This window comes from Gobius niger, assembly GCF_951799975.1.
Source record: "Gobius niger genome assembly, chromosome: 14".
NCBI classification, from domain to species: domain Eukaryota; kingdom Metazoa; phylum Chordata; class Actinopteri; order Gobiiformes; family Gobiidae; genus Gobius; species Gobius niger.
The window spans coordinates 18,499,520-18,527,141 of record NC_136865.1 but is presented as its reverse complement, the minus strand read 5'-3'; the positions used below and the strand labels follow the sequence as shown (position 1 = coordinate 18,527,141).

The 27,622-nt window shown below is 40.4% G+C and overlaps 1 protein-coding gene across 1 annotated transcript in view; it reads left to right on the top strand.

The window, feature by feature from the left end:
* Window positions 1–27,622, top strand: part of LOC306974403 (CUB and sushi domain-containing protein 3-like) — a 383,839-nt gene that overhangs the window by 97,198 nt on the left and 259,019 nt on the right. The window contains exon 3 of the mRNA XM_079571635.1: window positions 7,504–7,616. Within this exon, the coding sequence (XP_079427761.1) occupies window positions 7,504–7,616 (113 nt within the window). The remainder of the gene's footprint in view (window positions 1–7,503; window positions 7,617–27,622) is intronic.

Sequence of the window (27,622 nt, the reverse complement as noted above, 5' to 3'; positions counted from 1 at the left end):
TGTGGCTAGCAACGACATTTAAAACTTAATCCACGCACTATTGTTTTACTTGTGCTTCGTTTTCCTTCGATTGAATTAAGTTTTATTCCGAGGGCACTGGGAGATCTTTTTCTTCTTCATGTTTTTTACAGGTTTTCTAAAGAAGTATTGGTTGGGGTTTTAGAATTCTGATTAAATCCCACCAACCCAATCAAATTCTTGTTGTTTTCCTTTGTTAATATGATGTCTAAGAACGGACAAATGGAGCTTGTCAAGCCAGATTAAAAAAGGGGAGGTATTTTCATCATTTTTGACGCCATTCTCATCAAAAGTATGGTTAGGGACTTAAAGATGGAGATGTAAAGCTGACTGTGAGTCACTGCATTCTCTCTACAGTGTTGATACAACCTGCTTTCTTTCCCCTATATACTGCACACTGCACTCTTCCTTACAATGGATGGGGTACTCCAAAGATTACTGGACGACAGATACCCAACACAAACTTAAATCCGGGTGTCAACTAGGGCCAAGCGTGTAATATATATATATAAATGTTCCCATGTTGCTTGCTGTCTGAAGTGTGTTTGATTTTTCGAAAGCCCTCTTTGTATGTGCAGCACAATGCGGGCTAATTATTAATTCAGCTGTATACACACTTCAAAATTGTTTGAGGATCTTGAGTGGCGACTGTTTTCTTTTTTGATTTCACTTTCCCAGATTTCAGTGTTGTTTCGTCATGTGGCGCTGTATTTAATATTCATGTGATCAACAGAGGAACTCTCAGAACCACCCACACACATGTATATTACATAGGGTGTTGATTAGCCGTGTACTTCATGAGCTTTTGGCATCTCCAAACATCTACTTAATATATACGTCATGTTCATATTGCAAACAGTCTGTTATTGTGATTCATGCAGTGATAGGGGTTTACAAGCTGCAGTAACTGTTTTAATAAGAAAACTTTCTAACAAAAGAAAAAAGAGAAGTTTGATGTTAAGTAATTGATTGCTTCTGCTGAAACAGGATCAACTGGATCAATTAAGTATTTCTCTATTCATCTGACAATATTGGTTTAAATTTACAACTCTCAATTCCTCACTTCCGAAATACATGCTAGGTCAATGTTGAGTCGAGTTGCGCATGGGCAAACAAGGGAGAGAGACTGCAAATTGGGACATAAAAATTAAAGCAGTAAGTAACTTGTTTACTTTAATAAACCCTTTTCGTAGTCCCTCTGGGGGTAATACAAGTGTTAGAGGGATGATCGAGGGTCTTTCATCTCCCCCTGGTGTCTCTGGCCAGAAAACCACAATTGCAACTTTGCTGCCTACAGGTCGGAGCCACCAATACACACTAATAGAATCACAAAGAAGAAGCTAACAGGCTAACGGGCAAAGCTAACTGTGGGCTAGCGCCACTTAAACAGTATTTACAGCCAAGTTTGAGTGAAAAAAAATATTTCCATTGTGTAATTGGATGTACAATATCCCTCTCTCCCTTTGTCTTTTCTGTCAGCGTGAGTAAATGAGTAAAAGAAACAAACGCATTTCTCAGCATGTTAAGCCCCTTTAAACACCACAGTATTGTTGTAACTGCTGCAGATACATGCTATTTTAGTCCTATTGGCTTCTAAAGGCCTTCCCAGTTGTATTGTATTACTTTGAAGGCCTGACTAAATATACACCCGGAGCACATGGCTACTTAATATGCAAAAACAAAGGGACATACTTTTGCGCTGCCGATCACAGCTGTTGGGCTCAACTCTATAGTTTTGACTCTACTCGACAGTATATAGGCTGCATATTATTTATGTTAGAAAAAATATGAGATGGATCTAAACTAAACATGATCTGAACAGAGTCATGGAGGACGAATTTTGCAAGAGAAAAGTGATGAAACTCGCCCAATCCGCCCATTAATCCTTATAGACTGTGTTCCCCTGCCCTGCGAATATGTCTACAGTTCTGGCACATTTACTCTGATGTTTGAACAAAACAAAACCAAAACATCTGTAGCTTTACTTTAACCACGTTCTTTTCATGCCTTAAAGCTATCAGCCTTCATCAACTAAACCTAGTGAGCGTAATAATGGTCTATTATTGTACATCAGCCAAGTCCTGGTCTCCACGTCAGCTTGATTGATTTTTTTTCTCTACACGTGTCCAAAGTTCAGGGTCTGTAGTCAGTGATTGATTAACAGCTCTACACTGAGTGACACAAACACGCCGCCATTTTTCAGGGTATAGTAACATGTGGTCAATAGTCACTGGTGTGTCCTGCAAATCTGTCATCCTCTCTGCTTCTCTCTCTTTCCTGGATTGCACTTTCTTCCCATTTCTATGCGTGATGGAGGGAGGATCCTTGACCGCACCAGCATGCTATCCATTAAATTAGCCTTATAAATTGGGAGGAGAAGACAGGAGCACAACATGAGCCACGACCCCCCCATGCCGAGTTACTTTACTCACCTACTTATTCTTTGTATTGCTGAAAGAGGCTGTAACACAATAGTATACTCCTTTTTATTATTTTTTAGCAATCTGTCTTATTGTAGTTGTAAGAGTTATGCGTCTTCACAATAAACTGTTGCATAAATGAATATGGAACATTCATAGATGAGTGAAGTGTCTTTCCGAAGAACATAGTAAAAAAATATCTTTCACTTTCTAATCCTCCACCCGATCCTCCAGCTGTTTCAATGTAGAAGGATATATAGAAGGAATAAATACATCGCTTGGCTCGTGTAGCACTTCCCGGATACGTAGATCCTCAGCAGGAGCTTTTTGGGAACAGGAGCTTCACATGAGCTGTCAGTGTGGTGCTTATATTAGCCTTTGGGGAAGATTCTAAGAATACTGTGAAGATGCGCGAGTGGCTCGAAATATGTTTCTGATGAGAGGATTACCTCTATGGCCTCAGTAAACAACGTAATAATCTGTCTCCATTCATCATCCAACTTGCAAACCCGCTAGTTGTGCTAAAAAGTTTCCTTTTTTTTTCTTACTATTTTTCAGAGAATATGAATGATGACGCAAAAGGTTTTTTTCACTCATATTTAGTGGCCATTTTTTAATCATAATGAAAAAAGAAAATACCAAAATGACCCTGATCAAAAGCCAGTGGCATCAGCGAAACACCTCCGCATTTCACAGTAGGTATGGTGCACTTTTCATCATGAAATCAGTTGTTTCACCACAAATGGCTTCACACAACCACTAACTATGAGTAAATAAAAACATTTTTTGTTATCTTTAATATTACTTGCAAAATAGTAAAAAAAAATAAAAATAAAAAGGGTGTGTAAACTTTCGAGGACAGCTGTAGTTTAGCAGTTAATATTTCACTCATCTCTCAAATGTTAATGCCCTGGACTGTGTTTAAAAAGTGAAGTTAACAAAATCTTGACATAAATTGCATATCTAATCTGAATACTTTTCTTCATAAATGCAATAGATTGCCATATAATCTGTTCACAAAAAAAAATAATGGTGTTTTCCTTATTTCATTTTTGTCTTTGAACCACTGGGCTCTACAGGGAGGTTAATCCGCTCTTCAGCCCCATTCTGAGTCTCTCTCCTCGGGGGGCTCTGAGCGCATTGATGCCTGTGTCACCTCCAAAGGTCCAGGAACAAAAAAAGGAGACTCTGTTATTTTCCCCCTTTAAGAAGCGCTGTGAGGGGTCTGTATCAACCTCGGGCATCTCTGCAGTGCGGAGAAGGAATATGATACTGTCTTAAGTGTCACAAACATCCATTCAAGCAAAAATATTGACATATTGCAGATAAAAGTAAGTGTGGTAATGCTTAATAATTGCTTTATACAGATGAGGGCTGGGGAGTATGCACGTAGGCGAGGCTAAGGATGCTATCTGCTCGGAGGAAAGAGTTTTTTCCTGTATGTCCAAGTGCAATTTCCTCTTTATACGTGCCTTTTCTTTTTTCATTCATTTTACATTAGTACTGGCCTACTATTACACTTGATGCGTGCCAGTTTTTTTCTATAGTTACTTTTCATTCAACCAATCAGTACATTTTAAATATAAGTCTGAACATAGAAAATTTCTCATATGGTCTCTCTTGAGTCACTTCTTTCCCACATCGGATGACCATTCCATATACTTAATACGGGTCTCCATAATTGAATTTTAAATAAAAAGGATATTACACTGTACAAAAGCCAAAGGGCTCACACAACTTGTCTGATCCTGTCCATCCTTCTCCACGTCCATTTTTATTTTTACGGTTTATCTCTTCAACCTTGTCTCGCCGTCTTTCATGACAGTAATAATAATGACAAATCTCTTTTCCCTCTTGGCAATAAAGGCACGATCAGATACAATGGAAGAAAGAATGGAAAAAATGGCACTGGGGGCTGAAAATCACATTAGCCAGACTGCACGCCGGCTTTTGGAGAAAATAAAGATGGGGTCTTTATCTGTGATTGTGTGTATGTGTTTGTGATGATCTCCAAGAAAACACTCCTCTGATATTCACAAGGTCCTTTTCTTCTGGCTAATGTGATTTCACCGGGGGCGCAACAAAACTTGACTTTGACTGTTCAGTCAAAGGTAAATTATTCAAAATGTTCAGATTTTTTAGTTAATGAATATCTTTTCTCTTTTTTATTTCAAGAACATGCTCCAAAGAAGAAAGGTATTAATTCATGTGATTTTAAGCGGAGCATCTGAACATAATAGAGTCTGTGTAATATAAAGTGTATAAATGTGGAGCTCGTCCATAAATTATTGTGTGAAATTTGGAATACTTTGTCACAAGACTCCTACAACCCAACTGTGATGTGAGCAGTGATTTGCATATTCCATCTCACTCTCTTGACGTGAGAGTTCTAGTAGTGCCACAGTGCAGTCCCGTCAGCGCCACGTCTTCTCGGGTGGAAAATTCAAGTTGTTAGTTTTGTAATTATTTGGATGTTAAAGCAGTCATTTGCAATTATAATTTTGTGAATTACACTGATTTGTCTAATGCTCATATTCAGTCTTCTGCTCAAGTTCTTTTTTTTCCCTTTAGGAAATCCTTGTTTTGTTTGGCTTTGAAATACTGCATCTCTAATAATGATATCCTGCATGGGTAATAAATGAATGGCCCATGATTAGGAACATTGCTTCCACACATCCCAAGGCCATACCACCTTTGCTCTGCCCGATCCCGTCAGATCTCTGAAGCTAAGCAGGGAAGGGCCTGGTCGGTACTTGGATGGGAGACCGTTTGGTAATTGTCATTTAGTGAATGTAGTGAGTGGATGAGTGGTTGGTGGTGGTCGGAGGGACTGATGGCACAGACTGTTTGCCTCTCTTCCATCATAGATTGTGGCTACAACAGCAGCTTACCACCATCGAGTATTAAGGCTGAAAGATATATCGTTATTGTATCAATATCGAGATATGAACATTCAAAACATTAAAATGGAAAATAGCAAGATATAAACGATAACGATTTTTCACCAATAAAACTGCACTATTTATTATTATGTTTTTATTTTTCTGAAAAATGCTTGGTTTTCACCTAACCCATAGATGTATCGTATCGATTTCAAGATATCTGGCATATATATCCAGATATGAGAATTTTGTCCATATCGTTCAGCCCTACCGAGTATGCCGTGAATGAATAATAATAATCTCTGTTGCCAAAGCTGCCCTGAGGCAAAAGGAACAAGCTGTGACTACCCTTTAAGCTCCAACTATGTACTTTACTCATCACCATTTTTGTCGCTGATATTTGGCTGCCCCGGTTAGTACAATTTTAAGGAGCTCTTTCTAAATGTATTTATTTATTTTTTCATAGAAAATAGGACATAAAATAATGGTGCAAAATTGCAAGAGGAAGCGGCGATGGTGAAAGTGCGTTTCTGTGGTGCGAAGTTAAAGATGAGCGGTCCAAGGATCAAGAAATCCCGTTCAAGCCCTCAGGGCACTTGAGTTGTTGCTGTGATATTGGATTAGATAAATAAAATCTGAATAATTAGTTCCAAAGTGTGCACAGAGAAGTCAAGCATGAAAGCTTACTGTTAGAGCTCCAGAGGTGGGGGAGGTAACGGAGAAAACGGCACAAACAGATGTAATGATGAGATAACGCAAGTTCATGGAGGAGGGTAGACCGACTGCAGAGGGAATTGGGAAAAAACTGTTGAAATGCAGTGCAGGTAGAGACCAGGTTTCTTAGAGTTGAGTGGTTCATTTGGTGGATTTTATTATTATTATCATCATTATTGGCTAAGTTCTAAATTAACTGAGGTAAAGTTGCACTTTTCAAGACCACCAGTATCTCTCCAGCCCTTTGCAAGTAGCTTCCCAAAGGCTTTTTTTTACTTGATGACTCACCTTTTTTTCTTTTCATCCTGGCCAAGTTGAATACAATCTGCCACCAATTGGGTAAATATAAGTAAAGTATACAGAGGATAGTTTTCTTTTACTGTATCTTGGCAACAGGCTCTCCAGAGTGAACTCCACCTAAGCCACATACACAAGTCCCTTTGAAGCACACGCCAGATTGAAGCACGGGGTAAAAAAGGGTTCTTATTAGTTAAAATTGTTTTCTTTGGAGTCAAATACCAAAAGATACCAGCTCCTTCCGTTGGGAGTGTGAGAACAAATGAAACGTAACTGGGAGAACGCGTTATCATTCCGAGATGCAGCGAGGGGTTTGGAGTGTTTGCGTCATGACTTTCAACAAAGGTCAGCAGCAAGCCAGTCTACACCATTGCTACATATGGGGTCAATTTCTTGGATATTATGGCAAACTCGAACACATACAGTCAAAGTGTCACTTGTACTTGTGAAAGGACAGGATAATGCATTGCCAGCAACAGTAGCGAAAGAGAGATAATTGCTTGCTAGATTAGAGCCAGAGCGAGAAAGAGACACCATGTATAATATTTATAGAGCCAAGGTGAGGAGTTTAGAAAGCTAACTTTAGGGATTCAGAGGCCGGTAGAAGAAAAGGACAAAGGTGATCCAGCAGCATATAGTTAAATGCCACTGAAGGAAAGACTCAGAATCGAAGTATGGACAGGTTTAGAGAGAGAGATACGGGTAACTTGAGGAGAAGGGAAAGTGCAAAAGGATGTAGTGGAGATGAGGACACAAGATCAAAGAGGAGCAGGAGAGGATGTAGGAGGCAGTGAGAGAATGGTAGCTCCCGGACAGAGAAAATGTACCGCAGCGAGGCATAGGAGCTCTTTCCATAAAAGTCCCACAGTCGATTTATACAAGAAAGGCTGAAGGCACACCTGGACAGCTTTGATAGAAATACGCCTTAGCTCAGATTTTTAGTTTAATTCCAAGTAACCGAAGCTGCCAGTTATTTACCAGATTCTTCTATCTCTCTGTTAAGTCCTCGAAACAGACCCGCCAATGGCAATAACGATCACCAGCCTCACTATCCCTTTAATCATGAGACTTTACATAAGACAATGACTTTTTTCCCCCTTTCTGTTTTCTTCTTTTGTCATCATACCTGAAATCTTTCTGATAATTAAAATGTTTGTTTGTATCTCTTACAGGCTAACAGGGTTCCAGGTTCCCACGCCGGTCACAAGTACTGGGAACGTCTTCTCTTTGAGACTGACCAGCGACTTCGCCGTCTCTGCGCACGGCTTCAAACTCAACTACGAAGGTCAGAAAATGTCTATATTCGCTCTTATATGTTTGATTTTGGTTTCTGACCGGCACCACTTTAAGTATCCCCTTTGACATCTCATATGCTCTATCTACAGTCACTTTGAAACACATAGTTACCACTTCCATCAGTGGGTTGTGTAGTAGACCGTCCATTTCTATTCAGTCCCGCTTCCCTCAAATGGCCATTTTCTTTGACAGAGCCTGCTTCGTGCTGAACCCAATCTGAACTTTTTGACTCTTTTCACCTCAGCAAAGGGGAGGACCCACTAATGGCTGATGAGCTCATCCTTTTTTCCTTTCTCAAATAGACGTCTGTCAAACATCCTTGAACAGGAAAGAGGAGGTACGGAGCCTCAGTCAGTTTCAATACTTCAGTGCTGTTCCACACATAGCACAAGTGGTTCCCTGTCGCTCACAAAGATTATAATTACAATGCAAATCTAAAACTGTGATTGAATAATTGAGGATAATAGTGGTTGTCCAAATATTCATTGATGCGGTAACATATTGAAGCAACGGGTTGAAAGAGAAAGCAAAACTTGTCACATTAAAGATTCTGGCAGAAGCGTTTTTTAAAGGTTTTTCGACTGTGCTGGAGTGTTCGAGTTTTGGATGTTCTGCCTCTCTTCTTAGAGTCTTCTCCATGCTCATCTGATCAAACTGAACAAAGCCCTGCTGGGTTTGATAATGCGATGCGACACAGGTGACCCAACCACCCTGGGTGTTGCCTCAGTTTTGACCATAAGAACTATGTAGGGCGGTGGCAGTCCTGACTGCTCTTTTCATTTGATCATCTGAGCATGAACAGGGTCGTTCTCAACTCAAACATCCGTTTCATGGCTTTGATCTCTCAACTAGAAAATGACTGGACAACAGAGGGCTTACACTATCACTATCATGTACACTTCTCTGAAACTTTATAGATCAGGAACCCTTCCAAAAGTTATTGGGCCCAATCTACCGCATGCTTGCGTGGCCAGGAGGTGGGGGCATTCCTTAGAAAAAAGGGGTTGATTGAGACGACGCAAGTAGCAGCTGACAATTTCACAGAGTGCCCCCCATCAGTTGCGACGTCTAGTCTAGAGACTGCGTTTAGAAACAAAGGATCTAACCCATTCTCTCTTATGTAAGAGGTCTGTAGTTTCAATGGGACTTCCATAGATAATTGCAGTATAAATAAATACATACTATACAAATTGCCAAGCCTCATATCAGAATTGTATGATGAAAAGAAAAGACAATTCTGTATAGTCTGGCTTTGGTACATACATAGTAGCTACTGCACTAATCACCTGGATATGACCAATCCATACAATTCAGATTCTGCCTTTGAGACTCCCCCCAAGCCCAATCAATGGCAATACTTCATTCTTATCCAGCTTGGGCACAAGTGGCTTTCTTTTTCTCCCAACAGTTAAAATTAGTAGCCTGGGAGTATCCGCGCTGTGTCCTGTGTGCACTAAAGATATCAGATTAGAAGAGAAAATCTTTGATGTCCTCAGTGAAGCAGTTAGTTCGCAGCGCAGAGACGGAGATAATACTGTCTACCAGGGGGCACATACATAAGACTGAGCAAACCAACAGAACAAATAAGAAAACAATTATGCAGTTCGCCGCTACTGACTAAACAGATAATGCACGCAGCTCAAGGTGACAGTCCTCTCTGACCTTCATTGACAGTGAAGGCAGGAACACCACAGCATGCACATAAAAGTGATTTACAGACCATGTTTGCAAATTAGTGTTTAAAAACGTGGCTTTTTATTTTTGTGGACATTTTATTTAATAACATTTCTGCTACACACTATTCTTTATCTTTACCAAAAAAATGATGTTTAATTTTTACCATTTTGAAAAGGTAAAAATCGTGACATCATTTTGTTTAGGGGTTGGACGTGCACATTTTGATTAATTAATTACAAAGATTGAAAAAATACCATCTCAATGCAAAACATGTTGGGGCAAACACAGACGTCCCTGATGCTAGTGGTGGAGGATAAGGGGTTTCAGCTAAATAGCTATAAATGTACTTTGCATCGGTTACTTGAATAACTGTACAAATTAACAACAATAAATACATTTGTTGTTGAACTCATGTGTCTATCTAGTGATTGAATAATGTAGGCGCAAAAAATTGTTGTTTTGGGTTTTCAATTAAAATGAGATTAATTAAATTTATTAAGGTCAAAGATTTCCTAAATAATAAATGAACACCTCTTCATTAGATATAAAATATGTTGCATTACACTTTCTCATTAACAGACAGGGATTACTATATTGACAGCAGTAAATTCAAGATTTAAATCATTTTTAAAATATCTTCAGTTTTGTGATTAATTTTGCTTTAAGTGTGCTTGGACCGACTGGTTTTGTCCTTTACCAAACAAATAACAAGGCTGTTTAAATTATTTTTGCCCATACCCATTACAAATATCAACACTCCTGCTTTGGGCACCCCTGGGATACTGTGCATAAAGACTTCAAAGCACCACTTTCGACAATGTCCACTGCTTGCATTTCTGCACTGCCACACTAGTCAATATTCACAGCTGGCCGCGAGTGAAAATAGCTGTTTGTCTGATCCTCGTCTCTTTCCTGGACCTCATTACTGCCCTGTACGTTCGTTAGCATGTGGCCTTCCAGCCTCTCTATGCATATTTGGTCGGACTGCAGTTTGACAATATCTCTGATTGCGGAGAGTTTTAGCGTCAGTCTGCTCACATGCTGCGTCTGGGCATGTGTGTCCAAGCCGTTGTCCCAGATTTAGTCACTGGCGAGTTTCTTTTTTGCTACTTGGCTCTTTTTTCCAGTATATCGGACCATGTGGCGTCTGAAACATAGAGGAGGTTCTCAGGGAGAGCATCCAGGGATTTATCTGAAGGACCCCGGCTGCAAAATACATCGGGCAGTTGGAGCAGGGTGCAGGACAGGAGGGAGGACTGAGGACACGCAGCCAAAAACACACTTGGCATTTGCACACAAATAGCAACATTATGCTGATCATCTTTGTCTCTGTTCCATATTCGGAATCAGAAGCCACACAACACAGCACAGCCGAGGTGGGAAAGCGAGGAGGAGGGTTTTTGGATAGGCAATGATCCGCCCTGGCATAGATGGGTTTTGGCCAGTCATTCTTCAGCCCATGTAATCCTTATGACTAAGCTCACATTGGAGTGGTTTCAGATTCTCTCGGCATTGTCTAAGTTTATTCAACAACAAAATTATGGGGAAAAGAGATAACAAGAGGTTTTGGTGGCCTATCTGACATATTGATGGTGTTGTTATGCATACATACACAACACGCTATGATGCACTGTTTGTTGATTTGAGCTGTTGAGTTTCTTTGTTTAGACCAAAGCCAAGACTGCCCACATGCATTAACTGTTGCCTTTTTGTCACTTCATTTGTTTAGTCATCAAGGTACTATCACACTTACTTGCACTCACTCATTGTTCATTTTCTCTTTCATCCAAGACCTAAACCAACAATGAAGAGATCTACATTCCGTATTCTCCATAGTTATGTGTGTATGTGTTTTATGTGTCATAGCTACAGTGTGTGGGTGACTATGGCTCAATCAGCCTTGTTTGTGTATGCATGTGGTGTGCTTGATGGTTGAAAGGGCCAATGGCATAGATTAGCAGGCACACCTCCTCCATCAGCCAGCTTTAGGGCAGCTCCACACAGCATATAGCATATCACCAGTGTATGAATAATAGATGAAATTGTAAAGTCCCATTAAAGAAAATGCACTTTTAGTATTCAATTGACTCGCTTTAAGAATGGAGTAGGGGAATATGTACATTTCGAGTGCGGATCTGGACAAGAAAACAATTAGGCATTTGAGGTGCAACAAACTTGGGTTTGATCTCAACACTCTGGAGCTTCTGCTAGCTTTCACCATGCACCTGTACAAGTACTGCCTCCGGACTATAGCCTCAGGAATCACATAAAACCATGAGTGTCCAACAGATAGATTAGATGCATGAAGGACAACCAGAAATCTAGGTCAGAAAAGGTTTCAATTGAAGAAAACTTTGTTGCTAGAAATCCTAAGAGGTGGTGTGAGGCAGGGCAAAGGTACAGTATTAAGTGCTATCGGGTTTGTATGTGACCTTTTTCTGTAGGATCTCCTTTGAAGTGATTATTGGACTCCTTAAGCATTTCTTTCCAGGCTTGTGAAGCCTGTCAGGTCATAACTTATTCAGACTGCAGCACATACCATGCAGTGTGTGTACATTGCGTATGTGTGCGTGGGTGAAGCCTAGAAAGAGGAGAGTGATGTATTATTTAGCATGATGTCGGAGGCAGTTTGATATTGTGCTGATGAGACGGAATCACGGATTATTGCAACACAAACTATACGCGGAGCCAGGCCCATTCACATCAAGTGCTTTAGCTTTCAGACCATTGTTAAAAGCAATCTACATGTTCAGACTGATTTCACCTTACATCACTTATTTGACACCTTTGGTGTAGCTCCCACACTATCAATCATAATATTAGCTCAGCCAAATGAGGAAACAGCAAGATAGCTTAAGAAAGAAAATGTTCACTCACACACACCGAAGCAACAACCTTCAATCAGACAAAGCCTCACAGGGCAACTGCTAAGATGTTTTTAACTCCAAGAAATATCCGGGGCTTTTTTGCTTATAGCTAATGCAATGGAAAAGATAAAAAATAATTAAATTACTGATCAATTGTTAATGACTGTCTGGAAGTACAACACATAAGCACCATGGCTATATTCATTTGATCCTCTAGGCCAGTGGTTCTCGGGTTCCAAAAGTTGGTCTCAGAACCATTTTCAGTGGGTCTCGGGCCTTGACCAATGACCATTGTTCATTTATTTCATCATTTATTTACCGGAAAAGTACAAAAGCACTGACCGAATCTGTTAAAATGTGTAGCAGTCTTCTGAATTCAGAATTCAGAACTTAAAGGGACTATACAGAGTTTAAAAATGTTAAAATGAAGTATTTTCCTCCCCCTACATGTTCCAACAATGTCCTAATGTGTAGACTGAGCTCAGACCTGTTTACCACAACTGCCTCTAAAATCCTGCACTGTCACTCAAAAAGGTGTTACTTCGGGTCTGAAGTGCCGTCATGCACGAGCTTAATATAGAAGGTGCAGTTACATGTATGACCTGAGGTGGCAGTAGTGAGTATAAAATGGCCAACTTGCATCTAGCCCCTTTAAGCTTTATGGGTTTCAAACACATCCTCGTATTGGGGTTGCGGTACTTCATCCTTGGGTAATGGTGGATCCCGATGCCAAACCAGTTGAGAATCACTGCTCTTGGCTTTATCCTACTTAACTCAACAAAATGCGTAGCTCCAGCTCTAGGAAGCAATATGCAAGCCTTTTCTTCAGCACATGGATGTGCGGTATGTCGACTTATTTATTTGCCTGGAGCCTTGACTAAACTGAAACAAAATCACCATATATATCTGTTCTATACTATAAATATAGCATGTATGCATTAGTGGAGTGCAAAGCCTCCCTTAGTTTACTCACAGAAGCATAAGCCTGTGTTGCATCTTGGCACTTCGTAACCCCTGGGTATTGGGGAATCAGAGTAGTTGTTTGTGTCTCATAGAGATACAACATAGCCCTGAACATGAATGTGCATTACCCACTCAGCCAATAAACACATGGAAACATCCCGGTGTGTGTATCAGTATAGACAGAGACTCACAGCTCCCTAATGTACAGCAGCTGCTTCACAACACGCACCAGAACATGCTCTTCAGCCGAGAACATGTTACCAATGTGGCTAACAAGTCAGGAGAGATTCCACTGCTCTTCGCTCTCCTCTCAATCTCTGTTTTTCCTGCCTCCTCTGAGCTCACAACTACTCATCTGCTGTTGCCATTTAGAACACGTGCATTGACTCAACTTTTAGCAGTCGGAAAGCAAAAGAAAGTTTAGTTATTTTCGTAATTGTAAAGAATGCTTTTATCTACGATTATTGCTTTTGACTTTAGGTGTCCATCTAAAGAATCCTTTCTCTAACTGCAGACAATTTTAGTTAAAGTAGAAAAAGGACTGTTTTGAATCTATGTATTCCATAAAATACTTGTAGTTTAAAGCAGTGTACTTGGCCTTGAATCCAGTTTGAGCAGTCTTGTTTGGATATGTCTGAATCACAAATCATACTACTGTTAATCCATATCACTGTTGGCCAGTGCGTGTAAGTCACTGTTGAAGGGATTATAGTTGTGTCCGAGGTTTCTATGATGTTGATGTTTATCTCTAAGCCCTGAGACGGCAATATCCATCCATTTACCTGCCCTCCACCGTCTCCCCATCACACTTTCTCATTCAGGCTTTCACTTCATTCTTCTGTGCTGGTCAGATCAGAGAATGGCCTCATGGAAAGCAAGTTCACTGTAGCAGAGCCAGTCATTGCAGCAGGAGGACAGTATTTATAGTTATCATTTCAGAGAAACTCTTACTTTAGTGTCAAACCTCTTTGCAACTACTCTGAGGCAAGATTTACGATGACATTATGGTGACATTGAATAAAGCTAGGGCAGTTTGCTTCAACCAATGCACTTTTGTTCTCTTTTTTTTTTTTATGAGTAAAATTCTGATAAAATTATTATAAATTCAGAACATTTTCTACATTTTAAGAGTCTCTTACTAAGATGACTCAACATTTACACAGGGTCAGTAAAGGAATATTCAGTGTAGTTACTTTCTTTGCCAATGTTGGATAATAATGTCAGAGCTTTGTGGATCAAAGCATTTAGTCTGAGTCATATAAGTCATTATGAAATAGATTCAGATTTATGGCAGGATGGCTTAGTATTCTTGCCTCCTGAGTTAAAATCCTTGACCATGTGGGTTTTCCTGTATGAAGTTCACATGTTCTTCTGAGTTTTTATTGAGCGCTCCAGTTTTTGTTGTCGATTCCCACAAAAAATAACAACCTAAATCCCTAAAGTCGTCCTGAAAAACTAGATTAAGATCGGCTCCTTTCCCATAAAACGGTGTTATGATGAGGCAAATTTTCCTACAGAGAAAAAACATGCATCTTAAAGCAGAATGAAGTAACTCATGCCCCTAGAGGCCATAAGCTTCAATTCAGAGGCCATCGCTGCATTGGCTCCCCGTGTGTTTCAGGATCGATTTTAAAGTTCTTTTAATGGTTTTTAAATGTCTTAATGGTCTTGGACCTTCCTATCTTTCAGAACTGCTTTTACCGTACAAACCTTCACGGCCCCTTCGCTCCTCCGGCAGAGGTCTCCTAGTTATTCCTTAAGTCAACAAAAAGACTCATGGTGAGGCGTCTTTCCAATATCAAGACCCACCTTTTTAGCTTAGCCTTTAACTGACTAATCTATTTATTTAATCCTAATATATAAAATGTATATGTATGGGAGGTTGTCCCAGGCGCATCCGTGAGAGTAAATACTATGCTGACAGAAAAGACAAGGGATATTGTACAATGTGCCATAACCCAATTACACAATGGATAATATTTTTTTTTTGTCAAACTTGACTGTAAATACTGCTAAAGTGGCGCTAGCCCACATTTAGCTTTGCCCGTTAGCCTGTTAGCTTCTTCTTGCAGCTGCAAGTGTGGTTTTCTGACCAGAGACACCAGGGGGAGATGAATGACCCCCCCCCAATCATCCCATTAACACTTGTATTACCCTCTGAGGGACTACGAAAAGGATTTATTCAAGCAAACAAGTTACTTAGTACTTGTCTTACGTCTTACGTCTTCAATTCAGTTTTCTTTAATCCATTCTTGTGTCAGTGCAGCATAATAAACATGTATGTTCCCGTATTTTGATGTCTCTTTCTTGGTATGTGCACTGCTGCCTTTCCCCCCACACTGTCTATGGTTCGGTAAACATGTTTAGCTCCTACAGCACACATAGCACTCGGCAAATATATGTGAGCTTATACTGCACTGGCCCACGTCATACATTCACAATGAGAAAGAATATGTCAGTGGTGTCCCTAGAGATGAAAAGTGCTTCAGACCGGGACAGAAGACAATGGATTTTTCTTTGTCTAGGTGTAGATAGGTCCACAAGGCTACTGTCTATTTTCACGTTTTTTTTACACACATTCCCGTGCGTGGAGTACATGTCTAGCGCATGCATGATTTAATTCACGAATAGACAATAGTGTTGAGGAAAATACAATATAAAAAGATCTAAGAATGGATGATGCATAACAGATTTTCATTAGTGCTGAAGATTTTATGTAACAGAACTGTGCAGCAGCATGAGTAGAGATGAGTTGTCCGTGTTAGTCATAGGTGACAAAAAAAAAAGTGGTAACGGCAAGGCTTGCAAAAGACCACAGCAAATAATAGAAAGATAGTTGACAGAAAGTTGGATAACAGAAGGAGCAGAGAATGCCTCGGGATGACCACTCAGTTTTTGTATTAGTCACTTAATTTCTGCCTTTATAAAAGATGGTGTGGAGATGGTAAAGTATAAAAGAAGCCTACCAAAGACGCAACCCCCGCAGTCAAAGTCTTGTTACTGTGTCAAAACCAAGAGTGTCAGCACCAATTGCGCACTGCTCCCGTGTTGTCTACGCAGAGCAAATCTATGTTGCGCAGAAAATAAAATCCCGACCTGAGAATAGCTGATAACGCTCTTATTAACAGTCCTCACGGCGCTGGAGGAGTCGCGTAATGCCATGGTGTCTGCCCTGTCATAGACGCACCCCCCTGCCATGTTATTCCCCCGTCCTGTGAGTCCCATCTCCCTCTCTCTGCAGAGGCCAGTGAGAGCAGATTTAAGTAGTGTCAGGTATGGGCTGGTAACATGCAATCTGTATTTATTTATTTGTTTCACTACAAAGTGTTGAAGAACGTAGACCGTTCAAAGTGTGCGTTTTACACTCAGACACTGGAGCTGTCGCTGTAACAGGCTTGAAAGAGACCGGAGCTGTCGCTGTAACAGGCTTGAAAGAGACCGAAAAGTGGATGCGGCCCTCGTGTCATAAAAACACCACAGCGCTGTCTGAGCCATGCACTCTCATCTTAATTTAAAACACTGACCGAAGACGAGTCCACTTCTCCGTGAAGCAGCATGTGGTGTGCAGACACTCGCTCTGAGGTCCACTACAGACATGTGAGGGGTCGAGGAAAGTAAACTGGGCTTTATTCACTTTAAACACTAAGTTTTGGGTTCTGTCCCATCACTGTACAGCCTCATTTAACCACAGCCTGTGAAAAAAGATGAAAAATACTTCACACAGTTTGGTTTATATTTTATTTGATTGTCTGTGTTCATTTCAATTTTGTAATAAATCAACAAAGAATGTCAAAATGTAGAGAAATAACATTATTGTATTACTGTTGTATTTTGGCAGGGCGACCACTATAAGATGGGCAAATCAGACAATTAAAGTTAAAGAGGGACCCAGAGGATTAGGTTGCCTTTAAACCAATGAGTTTGTAATTAAATGAACAGTTATTACAATGAAGACATTTTTAAAAATAAAAGCAGCTCAGAATATTGTTTTGAAATCAAACTAGAATACAGGAAAGCCTCTCTAATTTCAAAAGAAATGCTGCCTGGGGAGTACCACCTATCGCTTCGCACGTCGCTCACAGTGGTTCAAGGGGATGCTCAGGGAATACATTTTGTGTGTTTGCTCAGACACATGAGAAATTAGAGGGAACATTGGTCAGGACCATTCCATCGGAGGAGTATTTTAGTGTGTTGTATCCATATATACCTTTTTGTGGACACAATAGAAATCCATCTAGCCTAGTTGTCTATTGATAAAGGACAGAAACTTTAACTAGAAATAGAAATAAAGGAAAACATGTGTTTTGGACCTGGAACTTTCTGATCATTGTTGTACATGTGATGTGACTGCCTAATGCTTATAGTTGTAAGCACCTCTACAAAGATAAGCATATGACGACGGTGTTTCTAGCTCGGTATTATATTTATATATCCCACTCCCATACTATGTTCTGCTTCTTATGACTTCTTATGACATAATACAACTCAACTGTCCTGAAGCACATGGATTTAAAAGGGTGACCCTGCCTTTGCACATACAATACACTTCCACACCTGGCAGATCTCTACCCCCTGCTTCCTGTCTCTGTCCACTAAAAATCTATCCGATAAGGCTAGTATCGCTTGAAAAAAGAAAAGCGAACGTAATGCGCTCTTTGCTGCTGAACGACCAAGAAATCAATGGTGTTTTAAAGGGTGTGCGTGCCGTGCGTGGCTACCCATGTTTGTGTGTGTTAGTTCATTATCTACAGTATGAATGCAGCCCCTGCAAGGTCAGCCTCAGCGCAGCGGCATCAATCAAAGCAATAGCACAAATATACGACGCATGCACAGACTGTCGGCAGGTGTGGGGAAGGAGCCATTGTGTAAAAGTGACTTTTTTTTTTTTTATGATTGCAGGATTTGGACTCATGTCACATTGGCAAAGGTTCTCAAAGTCTGGTTCTCGTTACTTCAAATTTTGTTTCAGCCATCTGAAGCCTATGGTAGGTTCAGAGCCACATGTAGCCCTGCGCTTGTGGCTTTGCTAAGGTTAGGCAAGCTTTCGTCCTGGTCGGATCTGGAGTCCTTGTTTAGACCTTATTCAGTTCTGATTTACTGGCTCTACACAGATAACAATGTTTGAAAGAATTTGTTGGTTGGATTCATGCAGATGTTTCCATTGGGTTTATGTACCAGGATTTCTCATTTGTTAATCTTGATTCAGTTCAATTTTTTTCCCCTTCTAACCTGATAGCAATGCTTTTGTTTTACATTTAGGGTCTAAAAACAACTCTTAGATTAGACTAAACATAGTTTTGTGTAGTATGCACGATGTAGATTGATTTATATTACAAGTAAGTGGTTCGACTTGGTGAGAAACTTTGAGATTTTTATTTTAACTCTCCTCCCACGCAGACAAAGATGTGGGACTTAAGCCCCAGTTAGAAATGGCAGCAGACTTTATTTGCCTTATGCATATACTGTGCTCCCAGGACCATGTTGGTGTAATAAATCAGGTTTGGCCTTTTACATATGTAGCACACAGCCGGAGATCGTTCATCTTGGTCCCAGTCTCTTCGATCCTGGAAGTACTGTTATTTGCTTGAGGGTAGGTCTGGGAAATGTAATCAAATCTACTATAGTGGAATACATTATGCAGCATAGAGAATAACCACGAGCAATATAAAATGTTTGCTTTGAAATTTAAGGGCTAAAGTAATCATTCCTAAAGCATATTTCTAATAAAGAAGTCTATTGCAGAGATGAATTACTGTTTCTTTGAACCACAAGCAACATTTAACCCACAAGGTTGTTAAAATACAGTTTAAGAATAAACTCTTTTCCCTCTAATAACTAACCTATTTTGCTATGATAGGGCTTACTTACTTTAAGAGGGAGTTTTATGCTTTTTATTATGCTGTCACAGTGTTGCCAGGTCCACAGTTAAACCGCAGCTTTTTAAGCCTTGCCAGGGATGAAAAAGCCATTTTGGCCGTGCTGTTCTATATGTAAAATAGGATGTAAAAATCACTATTTCGAATTACAAAATCTCTAATGAGGATGGGAGAAAAACAAAACACAGGAAAATCTGCATATCTTTTTTTTTTCTCTTGTGAAGCTTTGGTGGATGCTTTTTCCTGTTGGTGCTCTGTGAAGAAGGGATAAACTATATTGCAGGTTACTTAAGCCCGTGGAAGGAGTTTAGGATAAATGGAGGATAATTGTGTGAACAGGTGCCCAGACACTTCAAAAAAGATACTCAAACACATGCTGATGACTCAAAACAAAACCCCGAGTATGTTTTAATCATCTCCCGCTGGTGTCTCTGGCCCAAAAACCACAATGGCAACTTCGCTGCCTCCGGGTCGGAGCCACCAATACACACTAATGGAATCACAAAGAAGAAGATAACAGGCTAACGGGCAAAGCTAACTGTGGGCTAGTGCCACTTAAACAGTGTTTACAGCCAAGTTTGAGTGAAAAAATGTATCTCCATTGTATAATTGGATGTACAATATCCCTCTCTCCCTTTGTCTTTTCTGTCAGCGTAGTATTTACTCTAATGGACAATTAATGAGTAAAAAAACACAACACAACATGCTACAGCACCTGCGTATGGCCTCTAGGGGCATGAGTTACTTAGTTCTGCTTTAAATATTAAGACTATTTGTAAGTGTTTTGCTGCAATGTTTTGTATTGTTATTGTGTTCTTAATGGAAGGATGAAAAGGATGAAAGGATGTAACAGCTATCAATGCAATTGGATAGCTATGTGTTAATAGCTATCCAATTGCATTGATAGCTGTTACATCCTATTTCTGGACCTTAGAAATCCAGAATGGAATCACAATACATAAGGATCAGGCACTAGCTGGCAAAGACCGCTCACTATAGAATATTGGCATATTTCAGGATATTTACACTTGGGACTGATTTGCCAACAACTCAACATAACCTTAACTCTGGCTTGTTATCCGTATATATATGTGTGTGTGTGTAATTTTATTGAACAGCCGTCAAAACTAAGTGTCAGGCCTCAATGTCGTTCTACACAATGCATCAATTTGATGTCTGTGTAATGTAATTATGGCCAAAGCCTGCCAAACTGCCAAGCCTCTGTCTCGAGAAGGGAGATGCCCAAGATTACAAAAAGTCCGGCAAACCTCACAGCTAATTTAATTTGATTGATACAATGCCAAATATTTAAGTGTCTGCAACAGAAACAGTGTCTGGATTTAATAATTACCCTCTCAAAAAATGTAAAGAAGTAACTTTGCAGCACAGTATTAAAAAAAAAGACTTTGGCACGGTCAGCAAGGAAAACATTATGACCACCATTAAAGTTAGCTGCACAAAATAATGCATCAAAACAATATTCAGATTTTTTTTTTTGGGAAGACTTTTGGAGCTCCAGACAGTAGCATAGACATTTTAAAGAGATTTACTGAATCACATTAATATCTGCTCAGTAAGTTTAAATTTGTTGTGACAATTCAGACATCCCCCTGGCCAGTGTTGGTCCATTATTGAGCTTTATTTCTCCCTTCCAATCAAACGGCATCCCTTCAGGGTCGCCACCTCCAGCCCATCCAATCAGAACGTTGTGCCAAACAAGTGATGGGTGTTCCCTGATTTGCATACCCCAGAAGACGAGGCTGTTAATGCTGAGTCAAACTGTGCCTCTATAAGTCTTCGCCTCACAATGATGTGATATAAAAGACCACATGTAGAACTTTGACTTCTTCGGATCGGTTATCAGCAGGTTTCATTACTTAAGGTCCGTCCATGGGGTTTCCGTCTGTGTTTAATTGGTAACAGCGCTCCGTGTGTCAAGGCACTTCCTCACTGGCTCTTATCAGCAGATTGTCAAACGTCCAACTGTTTTCAATATCTGCACAGCTGCTTCCCGGAAAGCACACGTGGTTCACCTGTTGGAAACCCACAAGGAGGTTATATTTATTTATATTTAGCGCCATTTCAACCCATCCCAAATATGATACTGTTGTATGATAGTACGTGCAGTAAAGTGGAGGGTTTCAAAATTATATATATATCTCTTTGGAATCACCTCCCATCATAATAATCCATAATGGCCTGGTTAGTTATTTATGTTAAGCCAGTAGCCTCGAGACTTGTGGGGGTGTGGGTGTGTTTGTGAATGTGTCAGTCAGCATTCGGGGGGGTTTTGATGTTAAATTTAATAAGTCACGGAACAGTAACCACAGCTATTAGATGTCACGCACATCTTCATGCATGCAGTGTGTAGACGCACAGTGCAGGGTAGGCTACTGTGAGCGTCCTCTGTACTGTAACCAGGAGAAACAACAGGGAGCACACATGCATGGCGCAAGGTCTATTTAAATCAGGTTCATTCATTATTTTTTATCATATGTCTTTAAAGCAGTACCATGTAACTTGTTTACCTTAATAAATCCTTTTTGTAGTCCCTCTGGGGGTAATGCAAGTGTTAATGGGATGATTGGGGGGTCTTTCATCTCCCCGTGGTGTCTCTGGCCAGAAAACCACACTTGCACCAATACACACTAATGGAATCACGAAAAAGAAGCTAACAGGCTAACGGGCAAAGCTAACTGCGGGCTAGCGCCACTTAAACAGTATTTACAGCCACGTTTGAGTGAAAAAAAATCTCTCCATTGTGTAATTGGATGTACAATATCCCTCTCTCCCTTTGTCTTTTCTGTCAGCGTAGTATTTACTGTCACGGACAATTAATGAGTAAAAAAACGCAACATGCTACGACACATGCAGTGGTGCATATGGCCTCTAGGGGCATGAGTTACTTAGTTCTGCTTTAAAGGACACAGCTTTTTTTAAAGTAAACAAACAGCTAGCTTATGAGCTTAAGACATTTGAGGCCTACACATTTCTTCTTCTGAAACACTGAAGAGGCATCAAGAGCCCCCACACCTGCAGCACAGTGGAGGCGTCAAAAGAGGCTCTACAGGAAACAAAAAAAGGGACAAACGAGGAGATGGTGAAAGACTGTTGTGGAGCGTATTATAAAGCACTTACTTACTCACTCACTTACTTACTTACTTACTTACTTACTTACTTACTTACTTACTTACTTACTTACTTACTTACTTACTTACTTACTTACTTACTTACTTCTAGAAAGACATAACAAACCCCTCATCTTGAATCGAACCTGGAACCTTTTTGCAAATCTCTGGCAATGCGGCAGTGAGAGGAGACTGCTAAATTGAACAAGATTACTTAAATGGTGTGAATGAAGCAAATTTCTACTTCAGGTATATTTTGATGAGGAAACATGGGTAAACACTCAAAAAGTCAATTTTGCATGATACATCTCCTTCAAAAGCAGAAAACTGTGAAACTGGGGATCCACATCGTGTTTATGGTTTGCAAATTCTTAATTAGCAGATTACAGCAAATTTGCCTTGTGCTTTGTTCACCTGGTTGGGCTTAGACACACTTTTGATATGCCTAATCACCTAGTTTTCTTGCGTATCACAGTTAATTCGGCGGCATCTGACTCATCTACTGCACTGTAAACCGTCGCACCTCCCTTTTAACTGATGCTTTCCCTTTCATCCCAGCAGCACCTCCATTCAAAGTGGCGCCAGTTAAGCAGCATTTGTGACTGTATCTGCCGCCATCTGTGCCCCATAAACAGGCACCTTTCAAAGCCACTTAGATCTTTTTTCCCTTTTTGCCATCTTGATCCAAATGCGGAACTAACCGGCCGTGCTCAGCGCTTTTTTTCTTCCCTTCCTCGGCCACAAAGCGTGTATAATTGCTCACTCCTACCATGTTGTGCACCTGTGCGAAAGGAAGCCGCTGAATTTATTCATGTTTTTGCTGGCCCCTTTGTAGTTGGGGCAAGCTTATTTTATGCATTTTAATATGGGTTATTATTATCTTGCTTATCTGGGTTGTTCATCTGATTGTATGATAAAACCATATAGTTGATGTAACACATGTTCTCATTGAGTAGAATTGCATCTTACAGTATGTAATTTGCAGTGGTGTGACTAAATGAAACACTCAAAAGGGTCTAATTTTTGAAAATGGTAGATCTGTGTGATGTAACTCTATTTTGCCTAAGTGAATACAAATATGAGAATACAACGTACGGTACTAGTGTGTGGCCCTCCAACTAACTCGCCACAAACTTACATACATACGTATACAACTTTAAAGAATCCACAGAATAAGCTTCTATCTTGATGACCTTGGGTGAGTGTCTATGTGTTGTGTCAAAGCTTTTTTTTGGCTGCCTTTTCATCGCTATTTTGACGCTTTTTTCAATAAGCTTAAGGTTAAGGTTAAGGTATACTTTATTAATCCCCGTAGGGAAATTCATTCTCTGCATTTGACCCATCCTCAAAGCCGCTGGGGCGACCTGTAGGAGCAGTGAGTCGCCAGCGTGGGCCGGCGCTCGGGGACCCATCTCCATGATGTGCAGCCAGGCTGGTGGTCAGATACACCTGGCTGGAGGATTCACCTATTGTACATGTTTTTAGTGGTAGGGGAAACCAGAGCACCCGGAGGAAACCTACGCCGACATGCCCGTCCCTGGCGGGAATCGAACCCGGACCTTCAAGATTTGGGTAACGCTTGGTTTAGGTGGGGGTTAATAGGTTAATGATTAAGTACATTCCTCAGTGTTGGATATAATCGCTGTACCTTAGGTTGGCATTATGGTTCAGGAGTAAAATCTCTACCCAGTGAACATAAAAACTCTCATATTCCACGGTTGTTTTTTGAGTCTGCCAAAAATCTGTGATATATTAAAAATGATTTATCCCCTCCAAAATTATTACATTTTGGGAACTCAGTCTTGATTAAAAACTTCCTTTGCTTTGAAAAGCTGGGGTGAAAACCACCATATACTGAGTCATATAGGATATTGCAGAAACTTGTGAAAACTTACCGCATTTCAATTTCACTTAAAGTCAACAAGTTGCACATTATTGCTTGTTATATCTTTCAACTCTGACGCTAGCTGCAATATGCAAATCATCTTTACTTTATCTCTCCATCTCTTAAAGTTGTATTATGTTTTCACAAAGATATTTCCCCCGGGTTTTGTCAAGGGTGTTACTTTTAATTTGAACTTTCTTTACCCACGTCTGTGTTTCCGCAGATCAGGGTCAGTCTTCTTCTTAGGGGCGGAGGCGTATAGGGCTCAAGCTGAAACAAAAGACTTGCGCATTAAAGCCAAGGAGCAGAAGTGTAGGATGAGATAGAAGGGCTGCGGATTATTGATCAGTGTAAAAAGGCTTTCTGAAAGGACATACGCATTTGCTCCGTTTTGTTTCTTAGCACCTCTGTTCTCCAGTACATGTTCAACACTTTGCTTCTTCTCGCTTTGACTTGCTTTTCTTAATGGGTATCGATTTAATTTTCGAAACACAGCTTTCTGACTTCTTGCTAACCTCTCCTGCACATTGACCAAACTGAGAACATTGCACTCTTTGATAAACAGATTAGACAATTTTCTTATCTATATTTTTGTCAGATGACTGCATTTACTTCATCTTAAGAGTTACTGCATGTGCTTGTCTGGGTGAGTTTACTCTGGACACTTAACCCAAAACATACAAAGGTTAAGGGTTCCGGCCTGAGGCATTTCTTCTGAGTATAATATAACCATTTTTTGTATTTTCATTCAGCTATAGATTTTCAAAAAGTCAGTTTAAGGAACCGTTCACATGTTTTGCAGGTGCACCGTGCTTAGTTGTTGTGTGTCAGACTTGATGTCAAAAGTTTAGCAGAGTGACAGTGATGGTGGACATTTAATGATTTTCTATTGGCTGTCAGCCCCTGAGGCCTAACAACCAATTATTGATCTGACCAATTAACATTCACACCTTTAATTAATACTGAGACCTGAAGCACATCCACAGGCGCAGTGAGAGTGAAGGCTAAGGGGGGTTAACGGGAAATGATGAGAAAGACAGAGAGGAGGGTCAGGGAAGAGCCACTACAGTGTTATATGACAACTTTTTTTCTTTTTTTGGGACAATGCAATAATGTTCAAGAACGCTTTTCTGAACATCAAAAATGTTTAGCTATTTAAATTTTTATTTGGTTTATTGATATGGAATATGCAACTAACTTGTATTTCCCCCCCATAATAGATACCAAAAATCGAATTCCCTATATTGGAGAAACAATTGGCTTCAAATCATAACAACGCCACCCAAGAAGTGACTTCCTGTTTCGATCCAGCACGCCAAAATAAAAGCACCATCTTATTCATTAGTTCAGAAGTTCATTAGTTCAACTTTCTTTCTGCCTAATTATTAACAGACAAAACACTTAAAATGTGTATTTTGAGATGAGCTGTGTGCTTTTTTTAGCCGGGCACAAGCCAGACTGATCCTCCATGTTAAGAGATACATGAGGATACAGTCTGGAATTGTGCGATTTAAATCTCGCTGACTCCGGCAAAACCAAAATGAGCCAATCATAGCTCGGGAGGCAGGAGTTAATGGTGCGTCATCTAGGATTTCCCATCAACCAGTGCTCCTCCGGGTCGTAACGAAAACAGTGAAGATGGCGGCCGCGACACAACGATCTTTCACCAGTGCCATTTCTTCTGTTTTAAATGAGCTGGACTTGTCCTTAAAGCCACAGCAAGAAGCTGCTCTGAGGACTTTCACCGGAACATTTACTCGTTCAAACTGCAATCGAGGAAATTGTGTCCTATTACCACTATTCCAGACTGTCTTTATATGTATTTATAAATACATAAATAAAGTCAGTCTGGCTTTATGCCGGGCTAGATTGAAACAGGAAGTCCCTTCTTGGGCGGTGTTGTTATGATTTGAAGTTATGCACAGAGTCAATTACACCAATCCTTAGATTGATGTGGTCTAATATCTGCTCTGACCACTAAAGAAAGCAGCTGAAAATTGTTATTTGTTGAGAAAAACACACCAGAAAGTGGCCCATTTCATTCCTAATGGTGCCATGTTTTGGGTTGCAAGCTACATTTTTGAAATATTTAATTACCAAATCACACATAGAAACACTTTATTCTGCTTATTTTGTCTTTCTTTTTAAAAGTTTCTTTGACCAGAGTTGTTTTTAAACCCAGTATGTTTTGTCGGTTTGTTTACGCAGCTGATTTCATCCTATTCTGATCAAACCTATGGCAATGGCTCTGGACGTTTCAAAGCCCCAAGCAAACACTGCTCCCCTTTCTCTCACAAAAGTTCTCTCACAACAGTTGTCTGTATCCGCCGCACAATTAGCACGGAGAAGAAAAGGCGCGAGACCCATATTTTGTTTTTGTTTTTTTTCTTTGTGGCCACATGTGTGTGTCTAATGAAGTTCTGTTGGCAGGACGTCTTTAGGGAGGAATTTTAATGGTTTATTGACCCGCTGCTTGCAGAATCATTGATCACCACATCAAGAAGCTTTGCACACAGGGACTCACGGCGCCAACACGCACGTTTAGAGAGTGCAAAGACGCACTTACAGGCTTAGCTGGGAAGTGCAGGTAAAGAGCTTATAATTGACATCTGTGCGTTTTCATTGTGGCCATTCAGACCCGCCATTGTTACTGGCTCATTCAATTACGCAAAGGAAATGGAAAAGCTGAAAAGTACATATTGCAGAAATATATCGTAATTGGGCAGACGGGGTTATGGTCCTTCAATGTGATGAGCTTGTTTGATTTTGTTGTCTTAGGAGGATTGGCCATTTTGAAGAGGTTGTTTGGCTGAAGTGAAATTGAGGAGATGTTGCTGTTTAACATAGACTTGTAATGATGTCCAATATGGGGTTGGTACAACAGACTGTGTGGAGATGGCGGCACAGCATGGCAATCAAAGCCAAATGAATGTCAACATTGAGTTTTGAAATATGGTTAAACTTTCATTCTCTTCTGTAATGTTTTTGGTAGGTCACGTTTTTCTGAATGGTTCACTCTGCACCTGTTAGTCCCGCCTTGAAATTGCATTCAATCGAAGCAGTACCGGACCGTCGTACTGGACAATCTGCTGAGTAGGCCCGGCCACTTGCCAGGCTTGTGCCGTGGGATTAGTAATGGAAAGCTTCTAACCACAAAGCGACCGTGCAGAGATCAGACACCGTTCAGACTCCATCTCCTCCTTCATGCTCCATCATCATATCGACCAGTGGTAATTATGGCCTGCTCTGAAGTCCCCAGCAGCACTAAGACAGCTCCTACCTTCAGGGACTTTTGTGGTCATCTGAGCTAGAGAGAGAAATAAACCCTACGCAGTCACAAACGCCAATCCAAGTTTGTACTGTTTGATCTCCACCAAGGGGCGCATTATCATCTGTTGTTTTCTCGTTTCTTTCCTCTTGAGCAAGATTGTTTTCAGGGGTATCCTGACCTTGGAAGGTGTTTAAAGTGGAAGGGGAAACCAGAGCACTCAGGGAAAACCTACAGAGACATGGACTGTACACGCAAAGACCACACAGAAGGGCCCCATCTGGCCGGTATATTGAACCCAGAGCTTTTTGATCTGTGATGTAAGAGAACT